The sequence below is a fragment of the Spizellomyces punctatus genome (assembly GCF_000182565.1).
Source record: "Spizellomyces punctatus DAOM BR117 chromosome Unknown supercont1.2, whole genome shotgun sequence".
NCBI lineage: Eukaryota > Fungi > Chytridiomycota > Chytridiomycetes > Spizellomycetales > Spizellomycetaceae > Spizellomyces > Spizellomyces punctatus.
The window spans coordinates 387,001-400,951 of record NW_015971538.1 but is presented as its reverse complement, the minus strand read 5'-3'; the positions used below and the strand labels follow the sequence as shown (position 1 = coordinate 400,951).

The window sequence follows — 13,951 nt, the reverse complement described above, 5'->3', positions numbered from 1 at the left end:
TGCATTGTCGAAGTGTTGTTCACTAATTGACTGGCTAGACACTTACAGATGTTGCGGATACGTCCAGTGAGTCTCTCATAGCTACATCACGATCGGCAACACCGACGCAGAATATCCCCCATCCGATGCAGAACGTTGACATTCAGAACCGCCTTCAGACCATACGGGAAAGGCTATTAAAAGCGATAGCGAAAAACGATTCATTACCTTCTTTAGAGCGGTTAGATCGAGAGGAGTTTGTTTTGGATTATGAGGAACGTGACCGTCTATTGGGCAAAGCCGACGGAAAGGTTAGGGAGGTCAGAAGGGAAATTGAAGAGGATAATATGAAAAAGAAAGTTATCGGTGCAAGGATCAAGGTTTGCTTATTTGCTTTCTGGACTGATTTGTAAAGAGGCTGAAAGAGTGTACACAAAATATGCTTCCCGTAGCAAGAATGTTGGGACTCGATGGAAATCATCGGTCAATCGATCAAATCCTTCAACCCAGACCCTCTTACTGGACGTCACACGGTTGTACCGAATTATCCAATTCGGAAGCAAAGTTTGGAGGAGATTGAGCGAGTAAACAGAGTTATGTTCTTGAGGAAGGTCGGGATGTTGGTTGCCAACGCTACTGCAAAGGTATGCTATCGCTTGCCGGTTGCATCATGGAAGTAGTGTTATTGAGGCATGTGGTGAGTCTAGGTGACTCAAAAGAAGGGCGGGGTGAGGGAGATGGACTTGACCGAGGAAGTAAGTTGCAAAACGACAAGTTTGTGAAATAGCAAGGTGTATTTCTCATGCTCCTATTTTGAAGCTGGACGGTTCCGACACCGAGGCAGACACGCAAGCAAAGGCTCCTACGCCGGCCCCGGATGTCCCACCTGCCCTTCTGTATACACCGTTTGACCTGACGACCAATGATCGGCGCCGAACACAAATGATTCTCCTACAGGACCACATTCAAAACCTCAAGAAAAACTTCAACAACAAATTTGCAGAATTTGTCAAACTCAAGCGAGACGAGATGCTTAAAATTGAAGAGAAGGGAGAGAGATGCAAGGGGATAATGGATGAGTTGGGCAACGTTGAGGGAGTGGAGATCTTCAAGCCCGTTTTGGATCGGGAGGAGGAGCCGGGGCTAGTTGTTGAGGTCAAAGATGAGGAAATTAAGTGTGAGAAGGTTAGCATCGCTTTTTTATCCAATTCCTACCCCCAACGCTAGTCATGCATGATACGAGATTGATGTCTTTAATATGACAGTTTATCACGCCAGAGGAGCAACAGCGTCTGCTCGAAAAACAACGTCAAGATGCGGAACGTCTCCGCGCGGCTGCCCTAGATAATGCCCGAGATCGGGCCCTCACCCAGATGATGAACAATAGACTTGAGGACCGCAGCGCAGAGGAAGACACCAAAGCCCTCCTCACAAAACCGGACTTTATGACGACGAAACCAGCTTCTGAATGGTTAGACGAGGAAAAGAAGCTGGCAAAAGAATATGAGAAGAAGCTTGCAACACAAAAGGAAGAGCAGGAGAAGACCCGGAAAGCTTTGGAGACCGAGTTGAAGAAACTTTTGGCGTCCATCACAGAAATCTGCGATCAATTTGATTCCATAAGTCTCCGGCAGACTCTCTTTGAGCTTAAGCTCAGCACTGACAACATTATCTACCAACATGAGCTCGTTTTGATCAAGCTGTACGCTTCGATTCTGTACGCTTCAGAAGACGAAGCCAAGGAGCAAGCCATAACCTCCCGACTGGAAGCTTGCAAGGGAGAAAAAATGCATTACTCAGCGGAGATACCTGAATTGAAGAAGGATTTGGAGAGATGTCGAGAGGAATACGAGACTGCGTTGAAGAAAGATAAGGAGGTCGAAAGGGCATTCAGAAAAGAATTTGGGGCACCAGGAATGGAAGGATGGTGGGAGGCATGTTGGAGGTTATTTAAACGGAGGGATGCCGCTGAGGATTCTCGTGATGGTACGACAACCGACCCCTCGCAGCAAGATCTTAATCCATACAAGCCGTATGAACCACAGCACCACCCTTCTCGTCCAACGTCCCATGCTTTAACACCGGCCTTCAGCACCCTCCCACCCCCAACTCCTTGCCCTCTAAATCCGCAGACAGACACACCAGAAGGCCTCCCCGCTGATCTGTTCCAAAATCTCATCGCCATCCGAAACAGGAAAATTCAGACCGAAGCCGACTTGCACACCGTCTCGCAAACTCTCCACAACTTACAGACCCTGATAACGAATCTGCTAGAGGCATCCGACCAAATCCGCTTGGAAACCGAAGAACTCACGGGAGAAATGAACGGGTTTGTGGACTACAGATTTGGAAGCACGTTTGATTTGGAGGTACTGGTTGGTCTTAAACAGGGCCAGGTTGAAGTCCCGCAGGCTCCTGTGGTCACAGACTACAGCGATGCGGTTCTGGTTCATAGAAGTGTGGTGGAGAGGTTGAACGAGGCCATCGTCGCCCTGGGTCAGACTAAAGTGGCTGCTCTAAGGGAGATGAAAGAGTATAGACGGGGGATACATGCTTTGGAGTGGTATGCTTTTAACCGGTGGATTTGTTTTTCAAATGCTTGACTCTCATGGCGTACCGGTTTATAAAAACAGGGAAACGAAGATGCTCGATTTCCAGGCTGAATCACTGACCCTCCGCACTCGCGACATCCAACTTCTTCGCGTTACCAAATCTATGCAAGAATTTATTCGCGGAGGAGATGACAAAAAGCATTTGCACGAAATCGCGGCACTTGAGAAACGCGCGGAACATAGCATCAAAGCTCATCACCACAAACTCTCCGAAATGAAAGCTGCCATTGAGAGACTTGAACGCAAAGTACGGGAAAAGAAAGGGGAGAACAAGCGGTTGGATATGAAGGTGGACTCTCTCGGCCAGGACGTTCGGGATCGCAAAATGATTGCGGGCGTAGTAGATGAGGAAAAGGCGGACGAAGGGGGAAAAATTTCCGCACAAATACGAAGTAAACCCAAAGGCCGGAAAAATGCACTGGGATCTATTTATGCTAGGAGAAGGTTGATAGATCTTGCTAAATCTCAGGCGCAAGACATCGCTATTCTGAGAGAGGAAGTGGAAAGGCTGCGGCTACGAACGTACCCTGCGTTTCCGGCAAGGCGAGCCGAGTTTTAATACTGTGAATGTAATATATCTAATACTTAGTAGATTTTTGATATGCGACGCCGTCTGCCGCTCTGTCACTGTTGAGCTACCAGTTAGGTCAATCCGGCTGTAACTTGTTCCATAAAAGCACAAGCTGTAGAATCGGAAATTTCTATATACGCCCTATGTACACCAAGCAAGCTACCGGAAGCTCTTATATCTCCACTGCAACCAGTCATGCTCGCCTGCTCTCTTCTTCTACCCAGCTCTCTAAAAAAAGTGAGGCAGAGTGTTTACAATGACAGTTTTCGATAAACAAAACAGAAAGAACCCTTACGCGGTCCGCTGGACATCCACATCAACATGCGCTCCAGATCCCGCTTATTCTCTTTCCCAGCCTCATCCACAAATCGACTTAAATCCTGGTCGTCCTCTTCTTGTGGTATTCGAGCTTTGAGTTGTTTGCGAAGGTCTTTGTCGCGCACCGTTTCAAGGGCAGCTTGAACTAGGAGATCATGCTGTTCCATACGTGCCTATGCCATTAGGTTAAAGTACGTTAATGATAGGCCTGAGAGAGGGAAATAAGAGCGGTCCGGGATCACATACCTCCCAAGATCGTACCGCATCTCGTACAGCAGACTCATCCAAGTAATTAATTTCATCACTTCCAAGGCCAGGAGCATGTACAGCGTTACGACGTTGCGCGTTTTGTAATTCTTCTATCTCGGGAATCAGTTTGGTGCGGAGTAGCTCAGGTACTGAATAAGGCCAAGCAATTGGTACGCAAACTCTTCGCACGACGGTGTACAATCTTCGAGACTTACACTGATCTGGACGCTCATGGGGCACAGTGCTGGGAATAACCAGATTTAACTTCAACCAGGATTTCCGCAATTCTCCCAATAGACTCTCATATCTGGCAACAAGGACGTTGAACTGACTCAAAACATGCGGCCTGCATCGCCGTCAAAGTACAGTGTAAGTCAATAGGTGCAGCGTTGGATATCACTTGTACAGTCCAAAGCTCCTATTCCTACCATTGCGCGTTATTCGGCACAGCCCAGAAATCATTAAGAGAATCACGAAGTTGGGAGATCTTTGTACGCAAAGATTCGAGGATATATAATCGGTCCACGTCGACGTCGTCCATGTCTGCTCCTCGTCGATCTGTCGCTCTGGCTGGGTTTACCAGCTAAGCACGGTCTAAGCCACAGATGACACATTCAGCAGAACAACCACGTCTGCCAGTTGCCCTTTGCGAGATCATCGGACTTTGGAAGCCAGTGCATTTGAGTCCATCCACTTTTACACATATAGAAATATGATCAGTAGTTTGTTTATCCTAGATACAAGTGGGTAAGTTCTCGTAAGTGACAGTTCTCGAAAGACGCACAGGCACGAAATTTATTAACGGAGAACTGCTTGCATTTTCTTAGGAAGGTTATCATTGAAAAGCACTGGCGCCATGTGATAGGGCGTGCTGTCGACGATTTCCTCAAAATATCTCAAGCATCCTCTAGCCCGTACGAGGTTCCGCCAGTGGTGGCGTGTGAAGAGCTTTATCTTCATCATGTCTATCGCAGTGGCTTGGTCTTCCTTGCTGTAACTGAAGAAGAAGGTAACGTACTGCCTTTCCTCCAGGTGCTCGCTGGGGCTGAGGCTCAATTAACTTTCCTGATTGCTACAGTGTCGCCACTGAGTGTATTGCATTTCTTGCATCGGACGGTGGATCTCTTAGTCGACTACTTTGGCCCAGTAACAGAGCTCATTATAAAGGAGAATTTTGTGATTGTGTATGAGGTAAGTTTCCTCTTTCCAGCACACTAGTTGTGACGAGGACCTTATAACACAATGTTGTAGTTGCTGGAAGAGCTACTTGATTACGGCTTTCCCTATATTACGGAACCCAACATTTTGAAAGATGTCGTGCCACCTCCATCCCTTTTATCAACCGTAATGAACGCCGTTTCTCTTGGCACAAAGTAGGAAATATTGAGATAAGTTAACCGACAAATCCTCTATGCTAATTGCTAGCAGTTTTGGAACAAAACAACCAAGCGGGAGTTTATCCAGTGTTCCTTGGCGATCGACCGGTATCAAATATACGAACAACGAAATATTTTTTGACATTGTCGAAACTGTGGACGCCATTCTAGACAGGTGCACATGGTAGATTGTTAAGGAAAGCTTGATTAAGATACTCATCCCGTCCCGCATAGGAATAATAACATAATCACTGCGGAAGCACATGGGGAAGTCCTTTGCAATACCAGATTGTCAGGTTTGAATCTCATAAGTACCTATTTGTATTTTAGCGTAACCCGTGACGATAGCTTTGCGGTTTACAGGGATGCCAGACCTGATTCTGACATTTATGAACCACCGTGTTCTGGAGGACAACATGACGAGTTTTCATCCATGTGTGAGGTTCGATCAGCCCATGGAGAATTGCAAATTTGAGGAAAGTCCATACTCAATTTAGGGACTAGCTAGATATCATCGGTTTGAAAAGGATCGAGTCCTGTCATTTGTCCCACCAGATGGACAATTCAAGCTCATGGATTACAAGTAAGACAACCTTTATTTATTACTTCAATGTGCTCATCTGATCCAATTTTCATTCAGCGTGAACATGAGCTCACCGCAGACTTTGCCTCTTCTAGTTAAACCCTCAATCCATTTTTCGAAAACTACAGGTAAGGAGGAGTAATATATTTCTGATCAGCTGCTTGACAACTGCTTAAATTTCTAATATTACGTAGGCAAGCTTGACATATCCGTCCAGCCACGATCCACCGGAGGGAAAATAGTGGAAAATGCTGCACTCTCCATCACACTTCCGAAGGCTGTAGCCTCCGTAAAGCTGAATGCAAACGTGGGACAATGTACATTTGACCAAATGACGAAGGTTCGTTTGAATTCATAAGAAAGCATTACTTGGGTACTGACCAGCAAATGTGTTTGCTGCAGGAACTGCGATGGACCATTGGCAAAATATCAACCGATTTCAATGTCAGCGGAGTGCCGCTTCTCACGGGTAATTTGTACATGGAGAGCGGGTATGTTGCCTTTGTCGATCGTTGCTCATTGGATGCTCGCGAGTGAAAGTATTTATACCACTTATGATAGAGCCGTTCCAATTCAAATGGCCCGTACTGTCTACATCGACTTTAAGATCAACATGTACACAGCATCAGGTCTCCGCATTGACACATTGCAAGTTCACCACGAGCCATATAAACCTTTCAAGGTATCGTATCATATGAGACTATGCTTTGCTTGTAAGTGGCTCTTGACGTTCCACTGATATTCCCACTGACAGGGCGTAAGGACTGTAACACGGGCGGGAAGATATCAGATCAGAATATAGTGCTGATGCAGAAATCATGACACCTGCGCAGACTCTTTTGAAGAGTAATCTATCGCCTGGAACAGCTCCAGGATCCAAAAGCATAATGCGGTCAGTGAATCCTCACGGTACAACTAGTATCGAATATATGATGGGACAGATAACGGGTACACAGCAGAAACACAGCAGCGCATGCGTTAAACCAGGTTTGAGGGCATGGCCATACCGCCGTAGCAATTGCTATGAAATAGTGCATTCAATGAATGATGGCCAAGAAGGAATGACACACAGGCGGAGGAATTGACTCAACCGAGCGTCAAGTGTGGGGAAATGTGGGGTAGTAAATGGATTTCACAGCCACCCTGATCTCATATTGCTGTTTGGCAACTAGCACTGCAAGCACACACATGGGAAATGATACTGCTGCTCTTATCCCCGCCCTCATCCGCGCTACATGCCAAAGTGCTCTTTCAGACCTTCGTTGCTTGCTGCACCAAGCGACCTTTGACGTTAATTCACCAGTTAACCGTCAGCAAGATCGGCTAATCCACTTCGCAGGCCGTGCACAGATCCTCACAGTTCTTGAAGTTTTAGTGGAGGAGTTTCACGCTGATGTTAATGTTTCCAACATATTTGGTAATTTGGTTCTTGAGGATCTGGACCGACAACGCTTATGCTAACTGAACGTGCCGTGAGTAGGCCGCCGCCCAATTCATGAGACAATTGAGTGCAAGCAATGTGTCGAGTACCTACTTTCAAAAGGCGCCGATCCAAATGGATTCAAGGTATGCTGCACATAAAGGCAATTACCGAGAAGACTTCGTCACTTATTTTCTACTTCATGTCTTCCCTGGAACAGCATGGGACTTGGGTGCCAGCCATGATTGCAACCAACAAAAACTTGCTGCCGGTTCTCAAGGTCCTTTACGATTACGGAGCCCTCTTAACACCGCAAAATAAAGACGGATGGAATGTTCTGCATGTGGCTGCCCAGAAGTGTGCAGTTCCATGCGCTCAGTTTATAGTGGAGAAGGCGCCACATTTGGTTTTTGTTCAGTCAAGAAACGGTCGAACACCCGCACATATGGCAGCCGCTGCACCTTGCGTTGAAGTTTTGGAAATGCTCTTCGAAGTTGGGCGATCCCAAGTTGATAGCTTGGGCGAAAGTGAATTGCTGCAGTTAACGCAAATCAGAGACGCCGAAGGGTTGACGATCTTCCACCTAGCCTGCATCTCCGGCTCATTATCGTGCGTCGATATCTGCTTAAAACGATATCAAAGTGATGCGCGAGCAACGTCGAAGGCTGGAATGCAAGCAGTGCATTTTGCGGCACAGACGAACAGGTTAAATATTCTGCAGTATCTCTTTGACATATTTATGTGCGAAAGGACATCGGAAGTCGACAGCCCGGACAATGTCAAACACCTTGTCCGACAGGATTTCCAAAGTCCTGAGACGTTGGACGGTTTTACCCCTCTCCATTTCGCAGCGCGAGAGGGCCATATCGATGTTATTCGATGGCTCATTGATGTTGCTGGTGTCAGCAAAGACGTGGAAGACGCTCATGGAAGAAGGGCTGTCGACATCGGTGAGCAATTTCTGCCTACAAGGTGAGGACGGGAGATGTATAATGGCTTTAACGCCGATCAATTGTTTCAGCACGCGATTGGAAGCGATCCGACGTTGTAGAACTGCTCTCACCTTGCTAAAGCTCGTTGGCAAATATGCCATTCATGTGGACAAACAACATCTCCTCGTATGCAACATTCGCCGGACTGATCCGTAACTAAATGAGTCCTGTTATCTCCGGTGGACGAAACAAACAAGGTCCAGTGATTGTCCAAGGTTATGGTAGCCAAACACGTACGCATGCCTCTGCGAAGCGCAGAGTACGGCCTTCCAATGTCAATAGCCAAGGTCAAGATACGCTTGCACGTAACACACACACATTCACACAGAAACAAGCTTTCTACTCTTATTATCTGGATGTACATTAAAATTGCTGTTGACTATCTTTCACCATCTTAGCCATCCACGTCGCAATCCTACCTAAGCCTTCTCTGGCTGGTCTTCCGAAGACCTGTTCTAAAAGCGGATAGTTGTGTACCATTCCTTCACCAACATCCAATTCAACAATAACACCACTTTGCTGGCATTTTGATACCAACGCGTTCACATCATCAAGAAAGATTTCTTTTGTCCCAACGGTTACAAGAAGCGGCGGAAGCCCATGAACGTCCCCATTTATCGGGGAAACGCGGGGTTCTGCCAAACCAGGGTCATCTGGAGCTGGGAAAGTGGCACTGTTCCTGTAACGACCGGCCATATCTAAGATAGAACGCCGAGATAGGAAGTCGTATGGCTCGTTGGCAACCATTGATGGCGCTGTAGCCTGCTGGTTCACAAAGGGGGAGATGAGATTCGCACAGAGGGGTAACTTTGACGGCGCCGTAGAACGCAGGTGTTGAAGAAGGTTCAGGACCAGCCCACCACCCGCAGAGTCCCCTCCTGATAATATTCAGTCAGAGACGACATAAATTCAGATGATGTTAAGAGAGGTACCTAGGATGATTCGTGATGGGTCAAACATGTGTGCCAGCAATGCGTTATAGGCCGCGATGACACTATCAATGGCGCCGGGAAAGGGCACCTCAGGGGAAAGCGGATATTTCACGCAGAAAATCTGCGCCGCGATACCATAAGATTCTTTAAGATCTCGGAGGAGCTGGAGAAGTTGGGACTGATACATCAGAGGCATGCCTATGAAATGTAAGCTCGTTGTGTACTGCAAATGTTCAGCGGTCGACCACTGGCTCACCAAAACAATATCCTCCGCCTTTATGAATGCATGTCAGAAATTGTGCTGTGTATTCAATTTGCTCGTAGAATCATCAACCATACCATGAACGTAAAAGATTGTCAGAGGAGTCTGAACGGATAGACCTTTGGCATCTCGAACGCCAACGTGAAGAACCGGTTTGACATCCCGCAAAGTAAGCCATGAACCCTTCAAGTTTTCTTCATCCACCTATCGGTAATCTGAGCACTGCTTTCTTTTCCCAATCAAATTGCCTGCCTACGTACATAGACAACCGTGCCACGGCCAATTGTCAGGTTGCTTGCCCTTGTTAGGAGGGTCCTGACGAATTCCAGATCGGAATGTAGCCCATATTGCAACAACGCTATCCCAACTTCAGCTTTGTAGCTCCATACTGGCACAAGGGGCCCAGTTAGGAGCCTGCGGAAGAAAACGTGAACAAGCTTAAATACTACCAGAGAACCGAGATATCCAGGTTAGCGTTTGTCGCCTGGTGTACGACGAACTAGCAATACTTACGAGCGTAAAGTGCAAAGAGTGGAGTATTGTGTCTTTAGTTGCAAGTGTTAGCAATCGGTTTGAGCTGTCCCTCAGCGTGCTCCTTTTCCCTTGGGGCGTTCTTACCTGGTCCCCCGAAGCCACACGTCAATGCGGGAAAACCATGCTCCTACGATGCCCCAAAGAAAAGCCAGACGACGTGCAGGATTTTCTGCATCGTTCTGTGTTAGAGTTACCAGCTCCTTTGACATATTCTTCCGCTATCGTCCTGCCTTGGAACTTTGAACGAATTGCTTTTCGCCATCTTGGATGTGGTGGACACTGTTGTGTCCACTGTAAAGTGCACAGCACCGCATTACGTGAGCATTCCGCACTATCGATAAACCCCAAGCTGGATCTCGTATTCTGTCTCTGGTGCATTTATTAAATATACGCAGTGCAATTGGCTCCGCACTACGCAGTACAATTCCTATTCTAAACAGAACAGCAACATCGCAGCGCCGGGGTTAACCAGATTTGATGGCATGGGCTACCGCCACTAGTTGAAATGATTGCAATCACAATAGATACGAATAGTAACTTCCTTGGCATGCCCAAGTCGTATCGTATCCCAGCACGCACGATCACCTCACAGGTAATCAAGCTCAAGAAAACATTGAACCAAATAGCTTTCTCGTAAGTCGCGCTGGTCATGATTACACTTGCGAATAGATGTTACTGGGGAGGTTTTTCAGATGCGGTAGTACGTTCAAATGCTGATTAATCAGTGGTCGATATGGGGCCGAGCGATGGTCTCCATTCCTCCATGTCCGCACTAATTTACGTGGTTTACTGTTACCAATCGCTCTGTAGGTGACTTTCCAAAATAATCATACTTCAATGAGATGCCTATCGTTTCGACCTCTCTCTGGATCTCTCCGCTTCTCGAAGTAGCTGTTCAGCAGTCATTTGTACTTGAGCAGGGCGATGATCTTCCACCTATCAAAACATCTTGTGATTCAGCAACAACCTTCACACTAGACCAAAGCACACGAATAAATTACTTTGCTTTCCCCCAGTACTTGTCTTCTTGATTCATCAGGGCCTTGTGCCGATGTACCGCCATGAACTGCCCCATCAAATATGTACACTGGCCCAGAATCTTGATCGTACGCTACAGGTAGATCACATCGCGGACATGACCATCGGGATTGTCTTTCATATCCAGCCGCTCTGTTCCAGGACGGCATTATGTTATATATGATCCGGAGTAATACTCTACAGATAGGCTTACCTCTTGATAATTTTTGTAGGGCCACGTTTGAGATTGAGCTTGAATGTTCGTTTGTCGCTTATTATCGATGCGTTGTCCGTTCTCCGGCGTGGCAGCTGTTCGGTCGAGGCATACATAAATCACTCGGAGGGAAATGCAGGGCCTTCACCGACATACCTTGTGTAATCGTTTGTCTTTTGTATTACAACAGTAATTTTAGATCTCGACAACAAACAAAGACAGCTAAAGATTTTCATACCAACGATGAGAACATATTCCCCGCAATAATGGCAGTAGTATACATGGAGAGCTTTCTCTGCGCCTGTGATAAACTCGGCAGACGCTGAAATCGTACTGGAACTGACAATCTTGGGCATGGCTGCGGAATCGCCCGACAAGCAAAAAGTGCCGCGCAAAGCTGCCAGCTGCATGCGCGTTGGTGCATGACTCAGTATCGATTCCGGAAATGACCGACTCGACAGAGTATTTAAAGAGCGCCCACCGTTTCTTCCTTTTGTCGTCAATTTCAAATTCTTCTCACAAAGTAAACACGCAGCAATGGCAAGAAAGTTCTTGGTAAGCTCAAAGGTACTTTACTTGTATACGCTCAAGCATCTATTAACCACATATGTGGACAGGTCGGTGGCAACTGGAAGATGAATGGGTCCGTCAAGTTGGCGGAAACCATCGTCAACGCTCTCAACCAGGGCAAATGGAGCCCCAACGTTGGTATGTTGAACCATTTTGTGGACTTATCTGGGTTGAAAGTGAGTTAAACGCCATCCACTCCTTCAGAGGTCGTCATTGCCCCTCCTTTCCCGTATCTTCAATTGGTCCGTAACACCCTCCGCAAAGACGTTGGCGTATCTGCCCAGAACTGCTACACGGAATCCAAAGGCGCATACACTGGCGAAGTGAGCACCGAAATGCTCAAGGACCTCAGCATTGGTTGGGTCATTCTCGGGCACTCGGAACGCCGAATGATATTTGGGGAATCGGACGAGTTCGTAGGGAAAAAGGTGCACGCTGCCGTCAAGGCTGGCTTGAGCGTCATTGCTTGTGTCGGCGAGCAAGACGCCGAGCGCGAGGCGGGACAGACGACCGCCGTCGTATTCCGCCAAATTAAGGCCATCGCCGACCAGTTGGCCCCCGCCGACTGGGCGAACGTCGTTATCGCATATGAGCCTGTGTGGGCCATCGGTACCGGTAAGGTAGCTACACCTCAACAGGCTCAGGAAGTTCACAACGAGCTTCGTGGCTGGCTAGCCAAGAATGTCTCCCAGGAGGTGGCAGATGCGACGCGCATTTTGTATGGAGGATCAGTGAGTGCCAAGTCCGCACCGGATTTGCAACAAGAACAAGACATCGATGGGTTCTTGGTCGGGGGTGCGTCTTTGAAGGACCAAGAGTTCCTTCAGATTATCAGCAGCAGACAGTAACTATCATATAGTACTGGCATCTTTGGTGCCATTGGTCATTGTTAATAGAAGCATACCTGAACCACAACTCTTGTGCTCTTCAGATCCCAACCTGCTTCGGTATCCGGACGATGGCGCTTGTAATGATAGCATCCAGGAATTTATTTCTATAAAGGTCTTCTCGGTCTTTTCCGAGAACTACCTGCACTTGTGGGAATTGCATCTCGATCCCTTGTTCGACGTAACGGTCGATCTACCACCATGTCGTCTGGGCTGTCATTAGCCGTCCCATTCATGTCTACATTCTCATCGTCCTCCTGCTCCTCTTCCTCATCACATTGAAGACTCAATGTTGACTGGCTCGCAGAAACTCTACGCGAGGTTCGTCGCCCCGTGTTCCCTGTCCGATGCTCGCCAGTTCCGAGCAGAATACCTCTCCACTCGCTTTGGCAAGATGGGCAAACATTCTGATTTCTCCTCGAAAAATATTGTCTGCTGCAATGCGAATGAAGCCGAGTCTGGCAGTTTGCAACGTTACATCGCTCGTACTGGCAGCGGCAAGCATTAGGCGCATTCTCAAGTGCACACGAGGGTCCAAGACGTCGACATACTTACATCCGTCGTTACGATCTCCATGCACAATGTGCACTCATGTATTCTATCAGGATACTGGTCTTTCAGATACGTTTGAAGTTCCAGAATTGTTCGTAGACTCATTGATATCAATCCATCCCTAGCAAATGTTTGAGAACTGGGCTTGTCTACGAAAACAGGCACTACCACGTACCTGTCCACCAGCCACTTATTCTTGATCATGCGATCGATAAATGCTTCCGCATCTCTCTTTGTCATTGCAGGTTTTATTCTTGTCGCCTCCGACAAGGCCACGGTTGAGGAAAGCTCATACACATCGTCGTCCGCATGTACAATGATCTCAATCTGCAAGTGAATATCTGATGTCAAAATATAGTTTGGCGTCAAGCATGCATACACGCAATCGTCTACCAGATGCTTGAAGTAAGTAATCTCTGTCGGTGTGCATTCGGTAGCCATTTGTGCCACCTCGTCGCCATTGGTGTTGACGAGGGCATAATAGGTTGTCCCGTCTTGCGGCGCATGTCCCTTCCGTAACTCCATATCAACTGTATCCAATGTTTGATTCATATTTGATATGAAGCTTGACAGGTCCTCACGGGCATACGGTCCTATTCAACCTAACCATTAACTTCCGAATAACACGGTCGTATGCAGCTTGGGGGTGCTTACGTCCGAGAGTTTCGCAGACTCTTTGGTAGACATTAAGAACGTCTTCTTCCGTGGAAAAGCGCTCTAGGAGATATGCTTGTATAAAAAGTCTTTTCAGCTTGTCAGGGAAAACCATCTTCGCTTTTCGTGAACGAGATCACCGTCATGAATGTCCAGACATGCGAGACGACCAGTCGAATCCACGTGACAATCGACCACACGTGAGCCAGAGTGCTTCTTTGGCCTTCGA

At 47.3% G+C, this 13,951-nt stretch overlaps 8 protein-coding genes across 8 annotated transcripts; 4 read left to right on the top strand and 4 right to left on the bottom strand.

Moving 5' to 3' along the window:
- Window positions 1-125: 125 nt before the first annotated feature.
- SPPG_01017 (uncharacterized protein) lies at window positions 126-3,198 on the top strand (the record flags this gene model as incomplete). Its single annotated transcript, XM_016749341.1, has 6 exons — window positions 126-359; window positions 432-623; window positions 687-734; window positions 799-1,164; window positions 1,245-2,542; window positions 2,613-3,198. 6 exons carry the CDS (start codon window positions 126-128, stop codon window positions 3,148-3,150), a joined length of 2,676 nt encoding a protein of 891 aa, XP_016611576.1. The 3' UTR covers window positions 3,151-3,198.
- On the bottom strand, window positions 3,144-4,274 carry SPPG_01016 (uncharacterized protein). Its single transcript, XM_016749340.1, has 5 exons — window positions 4,158-4,274; window positions 3,945-4,075; window positions 3,727-3,878; window positions 3,458-3,653; window positions 3,144-3,390 (listed from the first exon to the last, which is right to left on the bottom strand). Exons 1-5 carry the CDS (start codon window positions 4,268-4,270, stop codon window positions 3,356-3,358), a joined length of 627 nt encoding a protein of 208 aa, XP_016611575.1. The 5' UTR covers window positions 4,271-4,274; the 3' UTR covers window positions 3,144-3,355.
- Window positions 4,275-4,386: 112 nt separating this feature from the next.
- Window positions 4,387-6,735, top strand: SPPG_08897 (uncharacterized protein). The gene is made up of 13 exons (XM_016757045.1): window positions 4,387-4,476; window positions 4,557-4,738; window positions 4,808-4,920; window positions 4,981-5,102; window positions 5,158-5,280; window positions 5,340-5,401; window positions 5,469-5,547; window positions 5,614-5,688; window positions 5,746-5,816; window positions 5,883-6,028; window positions 6,091-6,179; window positions 6,250-6,370; window positions 6,443-6,735. The coding sequence occupies exons 1-13, from the start codon at window positions 4,442-4,444 to the stop codon at window positions 6,488-6,490; spliced, it is 1,266 nt and encodes a 421-aa protein (XP_016611574.1). The 5' UTR covers window positions 4,387-4,441; the 3' UTR covers window positions 6,491-6,735.
- Window positions 6,736-6,858: 123 nt separating this feature from the next.
- On the top strand, window positions 6,859-8,828 carry SPPG_08896 (uncharacterized protein). Its single transcript, XM_016757044.1, has 4 exons — window positions 6,859-7,105; window positions 7,169-7,254; window positions 7,329-8,058; window positions 8,130-8,828. The coding sequence occupies exons 1-4, from the start codon at window positions 6,877-6,879 to the stop codon at window positions 8,177-8,179; spliced, it is 1,095 nt and encodes a 364-aa protein (XP_016611573.1). The 5' UTR covers window positions 6,859-6,876; the 3' UTR covers window positions 8,180-8,828.
- Window positions 8,464-10,037, bottom strand: SPPG_01014 (uncharacterized protein; the record flags this gene model as incomplete). Its single annotated transcript, XM_016749339.1, has 7 exons — window positions 8,464-8,978; window positions 9,033-9,230; window positions 9,289-9,306; window positions 9,372-9,498; window positions 9,555-9,739; window positions 9,808-9,839; window positions 9,913-10,037. The coding sequence occupies 7 exons, from the start codon at window positions 10,035-10,037 to the stop codon at window positions 8,464-8,466; spliced, it is 1,200 nt and encodes a 399-aa protein (XP_016611572.1).
- Window positions 10,038-10,674: 637 nt separating this feature from the next.
- On the bottom strand, window positions 10,675-11,415 carry SPPG_01013 (uncharacterized protein; the record flags this gene model as incomplete). Its single annotated transcript, XM_016749338.1, has 5 exons — window positions 10,675-10,764; window positions 10,830-10,998; window positions 11,060-11,154; window positions 11,216-11,232; window positions 11,298-11,415. The coding sequence occupies 5 exons, from the start codon at window positions 11,413-11,415 to the stop codon at window positions 10,675-10,677; spliced, it is 489 nt and encodes a 162-aa protein (XP_016611571.1).
- An 80-nt stretch (window positions 11,416-11,495) lies between these two features.
- SPPG_01012 (triose-phosphate isomerase) lies at window positions 11,496-13,059 on the top strand. Its single transcript, XM_016749337.1, has 3 exons — window positions 11,496-11,614; window positions 11,677-11,767; window positions 11,834-13,059. The coding sequence occupies exons 1-3, from the start codon at window positions 11,597-11,599 to the stop codon at window positions 12,475-12,477; spliced, it is 753 nt and encodes a 250-aa protein (XP_016611570.1). The 5' UTR covers window positions 11,496-11,596; the 3' UTR covers window positions 12,478-13,059.
- SPPG_01011 (uncharacterized protein) lies at window positions 12,547-13,857 on the bottom strand. Its single transcript, XM_016749336.1, has 5 exons — window positions 13,723-13,857; window positions 13,462-13,661; window positions 13,244-13,395; window positions 13,072-13,189; window positions 12,547-13,004 (listed from the first exon to the last, which is right to left on the bottom strand). Exons 1-5 carry the CDS (start codon window positions 13,835-13,837, stop codon window positions 12,624-12,626), a joined length of 966 nt encoding a protein of 321 aa, XP_016611569.1. The 5' UTR covers window positions 13,838-13,857; the 3' UTR covers window positions 12,547-12,623.
- Window positions 13,858-13,951: the final 94 nt, after the last annotated feature.